The sequence below is a fragment of the Sycon ciliatum genome, chromosome 8 (genome assembly GCF_964019385.1).
Source record: "Sycon ciliatum chromosome 8, ocSycCili1.1, whole genome shotgun sequence".
Lineage (NCBI taxonomy): Eukaryota > Metazoa > Porifera > Calcarea > Leucosolenida > Sycettidae > Sycon > Sycon ciliatum.
This window is the reverse complement of record NC_088650.1, coordinates 24,349,338-24,363,419: the sequence shown is the minus strand read 5'-3', so window position 1 is coordinate 24,363,419 and position 14,082 is coordinate 24,349,338. Positions and strand designations below refer to the sequence as shown.

The window sequence follows — 14,082 nt, the reverse complement described above, 5'->3', positions numbered from 1 at the left end:
CATGAACCCGAAGTCAATACCAGTCAATAATGTTGTTCCTGTTGCTGCTGCTGCTGTTGCTGTTGCTTCTGCTACTGTTGCTGCTGTTGCTGCTGCTGCTGTTGCTACTGCTGCTGTTGCTACTGCTGCTGCTGCTGCTGTTGCTGTTCCTGTTGCTGCTGCTGCTGTTGCTGCTGCTGCTGTTGCTGCTGCTGCTGCTGTTGCTGCTGCTGCTGTTGCTGCTGCTGCTGTTACTGTTCCTGTTGCTGCTGCTGCTGCTGCTGCTGCTGCAGCTGCTGCTGCTGTTGCTGCTGCCACTGCTGCTGCTGCTGTTGGTGCTGCTGCTGCTGTTGCTGCTGCAGCTGTTTCTGCTGCTGCAGCTGTTTCTGCTGCTGCAGCTGCTGCTGCTGTTGCTGCTGCAGCTATTTCTGCTGCTGTTGCTGCTGCTGCTGTTGCTGGTGCTGTTCTTGTTGCTGCTGCTGCTGCTTCTGGTGCTGTCGCTGTTACCGCTGCTGTTGCTGTTGCTGCTGCTGCTGCTGTTTCTGCTGCTGTCACTGCTACTGCAGTTGCTGCAGTTGCTGCTCCTGTTACTGCTGCTGCTGCTTCTGGTGCTGTTGCTGTTGCCGCTGCTGTTGCTGCTGCTGCTGTTTCTGCTGCTGTTGCTGCTGCTGCTGCTGTTGCTGGTACTGCTCCTGTTACTGCTGCTGCTGCTTCTGGTGCTGTTGCCGCTGCTGTTGCTGCTGCTGCTGTTGCTGTTGCTGTTGCTGCTGCTGCTGATTTTGCTGTTGCTGTTGCTGCTGCTGCTGCTGTTGCTGGTGCTGGTGCTGTTGCTGCTGCTGCTGTCGCTGTCGCTGTTGCTGTTGCTGCTGTTGCTGTTGCTGTTGCTGTTGTTGTTGCTGCTGTTGCTTTTGCTGTTGCTGTTGCTGGTGCTGTTGCTGTTGCTGCTACTGCTGTTACTGCTGTTACTGCTGAAGCTACTGGCGGTGTCGGTGTTGCCTTGTTCATCATTGTTGTTGCCATTATCATTACTGTCGGTTCATGATTGTTTATGGCTACTCGGCTTGGGTTCACCTTGCTAGTGTTTGCAGCAATTCATGGATGGGATCATGCAGTCCGTCGATATTTGTTAGTTGGAAAAATGTGATATGCAAGTTATTGTATGCGTGTGTGTGTGTGTGTGTACGCGTGTGTGTGTGTGTGTGTGTGTGTGTGTGTATGTGTGTGTGTGCTTGTGTGTGCGTGTGCGTGTGTGTGTGTGTGTGTGTGTGCCACTATGTTTACTCTGCTTCAGGTCAATTTCTGGGTTGAACTTTGTGAACCTTCCTGCGGACATCTTCAGAAACCTTTCTCAACTCACAACTTTGTAAGTATGATTGTGGGAAGGTTGGCTTTTTAAGTTGCTGTTTGCGTATTCTTAGACGAATTCTGCATTCTAATAAAGTATATCATCTTCCGGTTCCTGGGCTTCAAGTAACCACCCGTCAGGACTTAAAAGTCTTTGGAAACCCCCTCCGCAATGGCCTTGAACTGGCTTATTTTAGCAAGTGAACCAGATACTATCAGCGATATACTAAGTACGAGGGAGCAAACCCTTTCTTAATATACTAAGTACATACTGTCTTTCACCTATGGTAGCATGTTCCAGACTGTCGGTGGTTGGTCCCCCAGGGAGGGGGGGGGGGAGACAGAGATCCCATCATTATGTATGGCACGTGTTGTGGGCTGCCACTGGAGTGAAAACATTGCCAGCGCCTTCTTGGACCGGGTTGGTTCAAAAGCTGAAATTCTTAGAGAATTTTTCATAACAAGCAGGATCCCGGGTTTGAGTCCTTATGGCTTTGGAGGTTTCCACTTTTCTTGTAGTCTTCTTCCCTCACTGATCACTTTTGATGTGTTCGTTTAGTTTATATTAAAATTATGGAGGTTCAGCCATGTGTGATGTAGTATGGGCTCAGACATGTTACAAAGAGAACGTGTCTGGATTGCAGGTGACATTTATTTATTTATTTTGCTCAACTCGTGGTCCATGACCAATTGGCACGTAAAGTCACAGGGGTGGTAGCCAACTACGGCAAGAAAAGAATATACATACGGACATGATTAGAAGCAGCTGGGACAAAACAAATGGTGGCCATAACTTGGAAGATTTAATCCCTGACAGTTGCTGGCTAGGGTAGGCTCTCATACTTCATAGCCATCGAAATATTCATCAAAAGAGCAGTTTCGAAAATTTGTTTCTTACTTCCTATTTTATTGTATTCCTGTTAGGACGATGGATACTCTTGGAGTGACATCACTGCCGGCTACACTCTTTGATCCGTTAACTTCACTCGTGAACTTGTAAGTCGTGTAAATCGGCTTGCGGCCACATGTAAGCTATGTATTGTGTATGCATGGAGTACGATGGAAAGTCTTCAGGTGCTCAAAATGTGTCGTGACAGTAGTAGAGTGCATTGAATGCTGTGCATGTGAATCATCTGCTGCAGATACTAGCTTGTTATTGTGTGCTTGCGTTCTTATCTGTTTGTTGATGTATTTGCAGAAGGTTTATCAATCTGATGATCACGGAACTGGAGCCGTTCAGTTTCTCACAGCTGACAGCCTTGGAGAGTGTGTGAGTTCCTATTGATCTGAAGGCCGTTTCCTTGTGCGTAAAAAATACTCCCAGACCCGACCCCTGACAAATATTCGCACATGTCCACCTTGCACAGACAAATGGTAAATAACCTACCCTTCAACTCAACAGTTCATTACATGCGTGCTTGGCCAATTACAGTAAGTTGATGTTTTGCATGAACAGGCACACAGCAAGAAAAATAGCAGGTGGTTTGTTGGAATGTCTGCGGGTCATGATTTCAAGACCTTCTCTTGAAGCATGCTTGCATAATTGCATGCCTGTGTTGATGCGGGAATGCTCAGCTTTACATGTAGTGAGGTGTTTCAGCACTGCTGTCATGGTCAGCTTGACATGTAGTGAAGTGTTTCAGCACTGCTGTCATGGCCAGCTTGGCGCTCTCTTGGACTCGGTTTCTGGGAACCACAGATGCAACCCATTTCCTCGAAACTGCAAATGATAAATCAAGCAATTGGAGAACTTTACCATCTTGTGCACACTTCCTTGTGCTGCAGGACGTTATTCTGTGTACACGTACGTCGTGTGTACCTGGTGTTGGTGCATGCGCGTGTTGCTGTGGTGTGGAAAGCAGTCTTCGTCTTGAGTTCGTCATGTCTAGTTGTGTTTCTGTCGTCTTGTCAAAAAATAGAGTCTTTCAAATGTAGTTATCACGTCGTTCATTGTCTGAGTGTGGAGATGGCACGCGGCTGGAAGCAGGTGGAGAAAGTCCAATACAACAGTACTGTACTAGTACTTTACAGCCTTTATGCGTGTGCGTGTGTGTGCGTGTGTGCGTGCGCGTGTGTGTGTGTGTGTGTCTGTATCTGTGTGAGGCCCAGCATTTTAGCTTCAATATTACTAGGTCTGCAGCAGAGAAATACTTCGTGTTTTTCACCTCAATTCATCGTCGTGTTTCTTGAGCAGTACTTTTCTATGCTATGTTATGATCTGGCAACTGCAGGGAACTCAGAAATTTGGAACTGCCATTGGAGAATGACACATTTGGACTCCTGCCCAGCCTGACCACCCTGTACGTGTGCTGTGTAATTGAATACTAAGTATTTCATGGGCTTCAGTATGTCTAGAGCAACCACAAGAAGAGGTTGAGCTGAAATGGGGAATCAAGTATAAATGATGGCTTCTATATTCTACTAGTATAGAGCAGTGATAAAGTAGCCATGCTACACATGTGCTTCTTAAAAAAATTGATTTGATGGACAGAGGGGGACTGGGTATTTTAGGTTATTAACTTTGCATTTTGCTGCAGAGCGTGTTGTTGTTGTTTATTTATTTCGCAGATTCTAACGGGCAGGTTGCCCAATAACAAGAAAGCGAAGGAAAGCTTTCTGAAGCTTTGAAAGATGTTTTCAGCACCACACTCAATCTGTTTGTAATGGGGTACTAGCTGTGCTAGTACTCGTTAGCAACAATCGGAACTAGCGCACACACAGCACTGCATTGCTTGTACTGCATTCAAGACTGACGCCATGCGCTTTGTTTTGCTGCGTAATCACAAATGGCACCCAGCCCGTTTTGCTGAAAAGAAAAACAAATCTTGCTTGCCCTGTTGTGCTCTTCCAGACAACGGATCGTGCTTCAGCAGTGTTTCTTTTCCTTTCGTAGCTTTGCTGCCAGCCCAGTGTCACCTCGATACTGTATTTCTTCAGCATGTCTGACCTAACTGTCGACACTGTCAAGGCAATGACTTGCCAAGCCCTCCACGGCGAGCTTTCTCAGCGCGGCTTGAATCCGAAAGGAAACTTAGTAAAAGTATTTTACAGGACCGTTTGCTGGCACAGCTAGCCCTTGGTAGTCAGGTCTGCCCCAGCCAGGAGAGCCAGCAACATGACAGTGTGCTATATTACATCCATTTAGCATTGCAGCTCTACATTGAGCTAACAGCAGCTCTACTTTGAGCTAACAGCAGCTCTACTTTGAGCTAACAGCAACTCTACTCTGAGCTATCCGCACCTCTACTTTGAGCTATCCGCAGCTCTACTTTGAGCTAACAGCAGCTCTACCTTGAGCTAACCACAGCTCTACCTTGAGCTAACAGCAGCTCTACCTTGAGCTAACAGCAGCTCTACCTTGAGCTAACAGCAGCTCTACGTTGAGCTTCAAACCAGTTGTTTCGAAACCAGCACTCCTCAATCCAAAGATGCCTCTTTGTTGATTTGTTTGTGTGAGGGATGGGGCTAAAGCATGTTATCTCCAAACAGCTAACTGTTTTGTCCTATTAGGGCAGTGCTCAGTGTGATTTGGTGGCCCAATCTTAATATAGAGGGGACTGGACTGGGATCACAGCGCTGATGTTAATGCGTGTTCTGGTGTTTTTCCCAATGTTATGACATACATGTAGGATCATGAGCAGCGTAAGAACTCCAAGTCTTCCCGCTAACATCTTCTCGCAAATGCCTCAACTAATACAAATGTAAGCAAGGTGTACTTGTGTCTTGTTGTATGGAGCAAGTTAAGCTATTCAATGGCAAATAACATCATCATCATATTGGAGATTATTGTTGCGCACACTAAGGGCGCGTTCGAATTGTCTTCATCAACTATTCAAACAAATTTTATAAAGAGATTAGTTGAAGTGTCCCATTAGAACGGTTTCTATCATTTTAGAGTTTTTCAGTGGAATTGTCATGGCGATGATGACATCCGATCAGATCGACCATCTCCACGTAGTATGTGACGTAGCTATTCCAAACTCTTCGAAACTAATCCACCTCTGCCATCGGGTGAGGTTGTGGAGTTTCGAGGAGTTTCGAGGAGCTTCGTTTTTCTGAAGAGGCCAATAAGGCCACCTCTTCAGAAAAACGAAACTCCTCGAAAAGTCAAAGAGTGACAATTCGAACGCGCCCTAAGTGTTGGTTTAAAAAAAGGACCGTTTGTTCTTTATGTAGAGCAATGAGCTTCGTAGATTCACTTCCACGTAAAAGACGACATCAATAAATAATGTGTGTCTCTGTCAGCAGGCTAATAGATCATGCATTTGGGCTAAACTGAAATGGATGTGAAGTTTTGTCTGCTAAGGAAGCAAGACTTGACCAGGTTCAGACCGACTCGGGAGTGAACCCAGAGGGGTTGGTGTATGATAGGCTACTCTCTCATGGCAAACAATACATATTCCCAAGTGTAGTGAGATGGATCGACGTCGTCAAGAAAGACTTACAATGCATTAATCTCTCGCTTCTGGATGCTGTGCAATCTGCTTCTGATAGAGCTGCTTGGCTCGAAATTGTCAACAGATTCGTTGACCTCATGCAATGAGTGATATGCGAACTGTCATTATTATTATTAGTGACAGTTTAAAGCTATGCTTACGTCTGTTGTACTTCTGTTCTATTACAGAGAACTAAGAGATGTGAATGTGACGTCGCTACCAGGGACGCTATTCGCAGGCAACCCATTCCTTGAACGGTAAGCCTTTGTTGGGGCTCTAACAGTCTACCGTGGAACAATGTGAAGAGATTGTGAATAGGAGAAATGTTGGATAGGGAAATACGGGGGATGTTTGCAGACGACTATGCATGTACTTCATTCATTCCGGATATGTGATTCTACATCAATCACCTTCATATATAGCTTTTCAAGGACGCCTTTCCCGCCACCGCCCCGGCGATCATCCCAGGATTGTGGTGAATAGGTCACATTTCAAAATGCATTGAAAAATCTAACAAATGTGACAGGTTCGTCTCCACCAGCGCTTGGAGCGATTCTGAAGCCTTTTTTGCCCAAGCCACCGAAGGGCTTCCTGGCAACTGCTCTGACTTGACACGAGTGTCGGACATCAAGTGGAGCGCCATTCTACTGCTTCTTTCACCTCCACACATCCATTCCCGTACAAAGTGAACGTGAACTGGGCTTCGCCTGTTCACCAGCGATTCAAAAATTTCTCGCACGTGACCACAAAAAGTGACTGTTGGTACAAAGTTGAAAAAGCTCTATAGTATTCAGTGCAAAGAGGTCAATATATCGAGTCACAAACACCTATAGGCTCAACTGAACCCATCCATTTGAGTTTCGCTGGATGAGGGGTGTGGGGCTGTGGTGAGAAACAACCGGAGTGGGAATCAGTGAGGGCTCTGGGAATGCGACTGGTCACGATCATAGATTTGTAACCAGCATGTGAAGTGCCATACTCCAGGAACTTTGATGAACGTTTTGCTTGGGTGACTGATATTGTGTACAATGTGCAGAATTTTGTTCATCTTCCTGTTGTTATGCTCTTTTGTTGCTGCTGCTGCTTTATGTTCTGCTGTTGCTATTTTATTGTTGTTGATAAAGTGTTACCATCGTTGACCTCCCAGTGACGGAGCTTCCAGGAAACCTATTCGGCAGGAAAGACAACTTGGATGAAGTGTACGTTTCTGTTCAAGTATTGTCAGCACTGCCTCGGGCAGTGTATCGAGGTTTATTGTGATTTTTAACCCTTTGCATGCTGAGCCCCTTTTCTCCAATCCACTGGCTTTCCAGCGCACTGACTCTCTTGGTGGAGTATGCACTCACAGCTCCGAACAAAATATATTCTCATTTCACTCCACAGCGATGGATTTTCATCGTCCTGAGCTCGTTGGAAAGATCAGGACCAAGCGAATCCATCCTGGCGGCTCCCAGCTCCATAGACACATCAGGGCTACTTCCACGTCCTCTCCAAACTACTCCACCGTGCCTCGGAACGGCACAACAACTCAATTTCACATTCTTGTTCGGCTTCTTGCCCAAATTCAACAGATTTTCACAATTTAAACTGCGCTGCAAAGCTCAGATCCAAGCGCTTCATTTGATGTCCATCACGCATGCGCCGTGCCAAAGGGAAATCCCCTGGCACGCTCCTCAACAAAAAGAAGTCATGAACAAAAAAATCGCATTCACTCTGGGCCGTGATTTCCGTGTTCATCTTGTCGCGCTCAATGAATTCTTATCATATCGCAAAGAACTTTATATCCCCGGAAAGATGAGGTCAAGACCTTTCCAACGGTGTATTTATTGTTGCGATGCATTTATGCTTGACGAAGTTACGAAAGTTTGTACACTGGTCTATGCACTGCGATATATCGCGCGAATGTTTTGCGAGTTAACTCGTACGTAGTGGATCAGGTCATGCATAAAGTGCGAGTTAACTCGTAAACAGCACGCGAAGGGTTAAAGCCGTATTCTTTGCAATATTTCAATTTACTACGCTACATGCAAAACAGTCCAAATTATCATGAGAAGCAGGATCAAACAAACAGGAACACATTCGAACTGTACATCAAGCTGTGCGGCTGTCCAAGCCAGCTAATAATACCGTACCATACCGTCGTACACGACTAACGGGTACTTGCTATCTAACGGATCAGCAGCTAAACAGACGGGTATCCGGGTACCCGGATTACCCCTTTCACCCCTACTGTTTTCTATTATCCGCTGGCTTTCTTGTCGTCTGTGCTAAGTTGTCTCCTTCCAAATGAAATCTCTCCATGCTGCAATGCCTGTTTTCCTTACCACAGGGTTTTGATCCTCCTGGATATAGCGTCACTGCCAGAATGTCTCTTCTTTGGGGCTCCGGATATGTCTTCGTAAGTAATATGACAGCTTCATAGCTGATATCATGCATGGATGTGGAATATTTGTTCCTTCTGTATGTCTCTTGAAGTGCAGGTTGGTGTGACCGATGCATGATTCTCAATGGTTCTAATTGTTGTGATGCTCTGTTGTGTTCTGCGGTATTATGTAGGGTTACGATTCAGTCAAGAATAACAGAGCTACCAATTGGTTTTCTGAATCGAGTTGAAAGTCTATCCACTCTGTAAGTATGGTGTTGCCATAAAAGTACATAATGGATGGAATGCAGGTAGTCATTGACAGTTGGTCTGAGACCATGGCTAAGAAACAGAGAATAAGGGGTTTAAATTCTGCTTGAAAGTGGATTGGTTCGCTAAACTAGGCCATGTCCCACCACTAATTGGGAACTCTTGCAAGAGTAGCATGGATATGGCAGATGAAAATTATGTCCTTGGACCACTGTGTGGCGGATCTTATCTTGTCAATGCCCGCTGCTGTAGGACTCTCTAGATATTTCTTTGTCACCTTTGTCAAGAAATACTGACATCAACATGCTTTTCAGAATATGAAAACAAGATGGTGGCAGTGTCAAAGAGTCATGCGCGTTGGACAGGCCGCACACTCTGTCTAATGTCAGTGGAAGTTCCTTAGCAGAATGAGCTCATTTGCCTGATCCATGTTATCTCTGTACTAGGCGACAAATTCCCATTTGACGCAATGGCCGCGGAAAACCTTTTCACTGCCAAACCGTAGTTGAACCCAGCAATATCTCCTGTTTCTCAATCATGGCTTCATGCTATCCTAATATGTCCCTACGTCAGAAAACGCATCTCCACAGAGATTGTCTAAACTATAATTATATGTGGAAGAGAAAAGGACATATGGATACGAGTTAAGAGTAACTCTCCATCACTGTAACATGATACTATATACAGTCAGAAAGTGCAATAACTGGGCACAAAACTGACAGAGTACTGAAACATATATAGTATATAGTATCATGTTACAGTGATGGAGAGTTACTCTTAACTCGTATCCATATGTCCTTTTCTCTTCCACATTTATTTATGGCTCAACATCCGAGTTTCAAACTATAATTATATAGTCAGTATACATGCGTAACCAATGTCCAAGTGAATTATCGTCGGTACTTACATTTTGTGATATAGGAATTCTAAAGCAGCTTGATGAGTAGTGATTTCCACTCGTATCTGCGCTTCTCTCCTTTCCCTCGTGTAGAGATTTGGCGGGTTTACCAAATCTCCAGCGCCTGCGACAGCAATCCTTACCAGCATCGACTGTAGGGTATGTACAAGTCCACATATCTGTTGCTGTCTGCAACTGAGATGACCATCGGTGCCGTATACTCTATTATTGTCACGGCCGTATACTCTATTATTGTCACGGTAGAATGCTAGCCTCTATGTCTCCACACGTACTATCATAAGAAGCCTCTATGTGTTACCATTGATGCAAACCTATCAATCCCAGATTTGTGATTACAAGTATGTTATATTCCAGTTGCTCATTAGAGTTATCACTTCTTTCTGCAGAACAATCAATCTCCCACCCAGTCTTGTAAGCAGCGCTGATGGCTGCGATCTTTCACTGCTGCATTTCCTGCGAGCAACGACCATCAGTCCTCCATTGCCGCTCAATGGATCCAGACCCTGTAAGTTTGAACATCCTACAACATCGAGAGGAGAGGGCTTCACTATCCCGAGAGTGTTCCATTCCCTCCCTACATGTACATGTAGACAGCTTATCCACGCAGAAGGGAGACGTACCTATCCAGTTTACTCTACTAACAAGCTAGACACACCACAGAGGGTCATTGGTTCTAGCAAAGCCTTTCGTCGTTGTCTTTCCACACTCAGGACTAGGATAGGGCTGAGAAAACATTTTACACAAAGCACAGAACTACGAGGTTGCTGACAGCTGCATAAACTAGAACAAGAAGTAAAAACGAACAGGCAGGCGACGATTGGAAGCGGTGACCTGATCTGATCTATTGAGTAATATCGATTATTCAAACAAATTGTGTTATAATAGGTTTTATAGTTATATTAGGGTTTACCGGGTGTTAGCGGCCGTCGGGAGTTAACGTTCCCTTCGGGAACGGACACGATAATCTTTTAATTTAGTTTTTAAACAAATCGTGTGGGTCGGCCAGTGATAGCTGCATCCCACCGGCCTGTGTAATGTGCGGGTAAAGTGAGGGTTGCGTCCCACCATCCTTTGTGTGCGTGGCTACAGTGAGGGCTACATCCCATAAGCCAGTCACGAAGTCTCAAAGGAAGTGTGAATTTTGAAGTCTAATAGAAATGCAGAATGTTCCTTGTTAGGAACAAAGCCACACAGTAGTTCAGTGGTTGGAGCATTGCAAGCCTATAGCAAAGGTGTCTGGTTTGAGTCCTGGTCATTACAATCGTTATTTACAATCATTATATTCTGCAGCTTTCTACCCTTTCCATCCGCTCAATCGAGTATACAGTCACATGAGCTGGTATTTCCCTTTTCAGAAGAACATTCTGGTTTTTATTGCCTTTGGTCTCGTTGATATGATTGTACGTGTGCGTGTGTGTATTGTACTGCTTGGTTGGGCGTGGTATGCATGCATGAATGTGTGTGTGTGTGTGTGTTCAGGTGAAGGAGTCAGCGCCGCACCTGTGGGTTTCGCTCTTACGGGCATGTCGTTTGTTCTGACTTGTTCTCACACTCACCTGGGTGCACCTGCAACGCAATGGTTTGCCGAAGGAGTGCCAATCAGTTCCCCCGAAGCACTCCTCCCAAATTATGTCATCGGCCCCGTGGGTGCCGTTGATCAGGAAATCGCGTACAGCTGCTCTGTCACCGTTGATGGCATGATGATGGTATCCAATACAATTCTTGTCAATGTCGGTAAGAGTTGAGACAGCGCTGATTCTAATCTAGTTTACCTTCACAAAACCCATGAATGTGTATGTGACCAAACATGTACCCTACATTTCCCCAATTCTTGGCCTTACGCATGTCAGAATATAAACTATTTGCCTGCTGGATATACTGTACGGAACAAGCGCCCGCATACCGACTGTAAAGGTCCGTAAATAGACATCTTTTCACCGTGATGATGGTGGGCTAGGCCTGAACAGTTGGTGGAATGGAATGGGCTAGGCCTGAACAGTTGGTGGAATGGAAAGGGCTAGGCCTGAACAGTTGGTGGAATGGAATGGGCTAGGCCTGAACAGTTGGTGGAATGGAAAGTGATCCGCAGTAAAGAGATCGTTCTTCGAGTTGGAGAAGTCGGGAGTGATAAATGAATAAGTAAATGCCAGAAATAAGTACCCCTTCATCCTTTCAACGCTGTCCGTTGACGTCAAGCTTAGCCCGATAGACCGACTGCCCAGAACGTAGCATCATGCCATGCACATGTCCATGTGTATGCTACAGCGTGCACTGGAGAAAATAACTCCTCCCCTTTGCGCAAGCCAGGCCTGATCACACATGACACATTGAGCTGTAGCGTTGGTGTTTGTTTAGTATGTTCCGTGCCACAGAGTGCCACGAGGTGTACTTCTTTACATTACTCTAGAACTTGTTTGAGATGGTCATGGTCTCTATTGACCTGTGCAGTCTTTGCACCACACACTGTCATGCTTTGTGAACTGCAGCTAACGCTAACGCCGGTGGTTTGATCTGTGAAGCAAACTGTCCTTCCGGATTTGAAGGCCCGGGCATAGGGGCATATTGCACAGGTAATATGGCATTCTCTGTGGTTTACCTGGTAATGTACCAGTGGTGCACTGGGTTTTTACTTTTTCCAATTTGTCAAATCAGTTTGCTCTTGTACGCCGAGCCAAGATGCTAGAAATATTCGAGGGAGACAAGCCCGTGAGCCGGAACAAGAGATCCGCACTGGTGTGAAAATGCAGGCATGAGACCATTATTCCACCTTGATGTTTAGAACTTCTATCCTTCACTTACATGAGATGCATTCCCTGCCAAAGTTTAGCAACTTTCCTTTCTGCATTATAATTATAGCATGGCGCACTTCTGTAGTTCTGCACCTGCTTTTGCTGCCAACAGTGACAACAGTGACAACAGTGACCCCCCTGAAAGTGTTCTCTGACCTTGCTGCACTGCTTGCACTGGTATTTCCCTTGGCTTTCCCTACAGCACCGATCTCAGTATTGCTAGCATTACACACATCAGTTCCGACTGCCACACCAGTCACTAATATCTAGGATCACAAGACTCTTTCCCTACTCCCTAAACTTATTTCCACTTACGAAATTCCGACCACCTGAACTATACTTTGCAACACATAGTGTTGCTGCTGTCTGAGTTCAACAAATTAATGGTTTGTTCGTGATGATACTCAATGTTGCAACTGTGTTGCAACATTATTTGACCACATTTCCCTATTTCAGATGTGAATGAGTGCATAGACGAACTGCACCAATGTAATCTTCAAACCACATTGTGCAACAACAGCGTCTCCCCGTTCGAATGCACCTGTCTGCAAGGTTACCGGTTCGTGAATGAAACAGACTGTGAAGGTGAGCATGTGGTGAAGTAGAAAGGACAAAAACACCCAGCGCTGCTGCCGTCCAGGCTAAAATTATTGGTACTTGCAGTGCATGTGCTTTAGCTGCTTAGAAAGCAGTGATAGATCACTATAATTATCCTGCTGCATTGGTATGTGGTTTGATTCAATCCAGCACTTCATGACACTCGATGCAATTTAGTCAAAGTGTTTACCACCAGGAGTGTAGCTGCCCCCCCCCCCCCCCGCCCCTGTTAGGGGGTGCACAGCCGCATATGTGTAGGATGGCTGGTCCATGTCATTCATGGTCATTATATGCATGCTGAACGTAAGTCATGGTGAAAAAAGGAGGACAAAATGTTACGAGTTATGACTAACTGTCCACCAACGTAACCAGATCTTATACAGTCCTTTTTCACCACAATTTAATTGGCTCACCATCCGAGTTAAACTTTGAACGTAGGTCAAATAAATTTTAGGGGGTGCACGTGCCCCCTGTGCCCAGTGCGGGCTATGCGTCTGAGTGTTTTGGTGAGGAGCCCATCAAGGTTCCTAAAGAGATGTGCCTATACACTTGTGTGATTTATATAAAGAAGCAGGATATGAGTCAACCTGGAGAGAAGAATGATCTTACTGACTGAGCCCATTCCACTTGGTTGTTGTGCGCTGCAGATAATGACGAATGCAGCGACCTGTCCCTGTTTCCAGTATGTGCTGACAACGCCGTTTGTTCGAATACAGTCGGCTCGTTCTTCTGCGAATGTCTTCCTGGCTTCACTGGCGACCCCAGTGCTGAATGTCAAGGTATGCATGCACCTCCCCCCCCCCCCTTCTCCAGTGCTGAATGTCAAGGTATGCATGCATACCCTCCCCCCCCCCCTCCAGTGCTGATGGTCAAGGTACAGTGCATACTATTCCCGTGGTACAGAATTCGAGTGCATGATCATGCTAATGACATTAGCATTTTCAACACTGCGTAATCGATGAATGTTACGTTTCACATCTGGGCCAGTTAAACAGATTTTTCTGCATCCCGAGGAAAGCTCAAGGATCAAGGCGCAGGTGGAGACAGCAAAACCGTGCATCACTGATAATGATGATAAAGACTCCATCCGAGTCTATTATTGATAAAGAATGCTTCCTTTCCTTTCTTTTTCCACTATTTCTGCACTGGATGTAGATAAACGTATTCTGCAAGCTCATTATATCCGCCATGAGGATAATGTTAGAGATCACTTGTTTCTTCAAGCTTGGCGGCCAAAGTGTTGCTATAAAAATAGCGACTCGTTACGACAGGAGTTCAAGTCCTAATGATGGCACCAGACTTGAACCTTCACTCGTTTTTGTCCAGAACACCGGAAAAGGCGATGCCAGCCCAAATACCTAATAATTATCTCCTACCCGGGTTCAC

The 14,082-nt window shown here is 45.6% G+C and overlaps 1 protein-coding gene across 1 annotated transcript in view; it reads left to right on the top strand.

The window, feature by feature from the left end:
- The window catches only part of LOC135823645 (uncharacterized), a 119,078-nt gene that overhangs the window by 46,788 nt on the left and 58,208 nt on the right, over positions 1-14,082 (top strand). Inside the window, exons 62-76 of the mRNA XM_065336493.1 lie at positions 1,271-1,342; positions 2,248-2,319; positions 2,522-2,593; positions 3,555-3,623; positions 4,953-5,024; positions 5,948-6,016; positions 6,884-6,958; positions 8,089-8,157; positions 8,316-8,387; positions 9,383-9,448; positions 9,697-9,815; positions 10,790-11,044; positions 11,797-11,880; positions 12,556-12,684; positions 13,344-13,475. Coding sequence (XP_065192565.1) covers positions 1,271-1,342; positions 2,248-2,319; positions 2,522-2,593; positions 3,555-3,623; positions 4,953-5,024; positions 5,948-6,016; positions 6,884-6,958; positions 8,089-8,157; positions 8,316-8,387; positions 9,383-9,448; positions 9,697-9,815; positions 10,790-11,044; positions 11,797-11,880; positions 12,556-12,684; positions 13,344-13,475 — 1,427 coding nt within the window. The remainder of the gene's footprint in view (positions 1-1,270; positions 1,343-2,247; positions 2,320-2,521; positions 2,594-3,554; positions 3,624-4,952; positions 5,025-5,947; positions 6,017-6,883; positions 6,959-8,088; positions 8,158-8,315; positions 8,388-9,382; positions 9,449-9,696; positions 9,816-10,789; positions 11,045-11,796; positions 11,881-12,555; positions 12,685-13,343; positions 13,476-14,082) is intronic.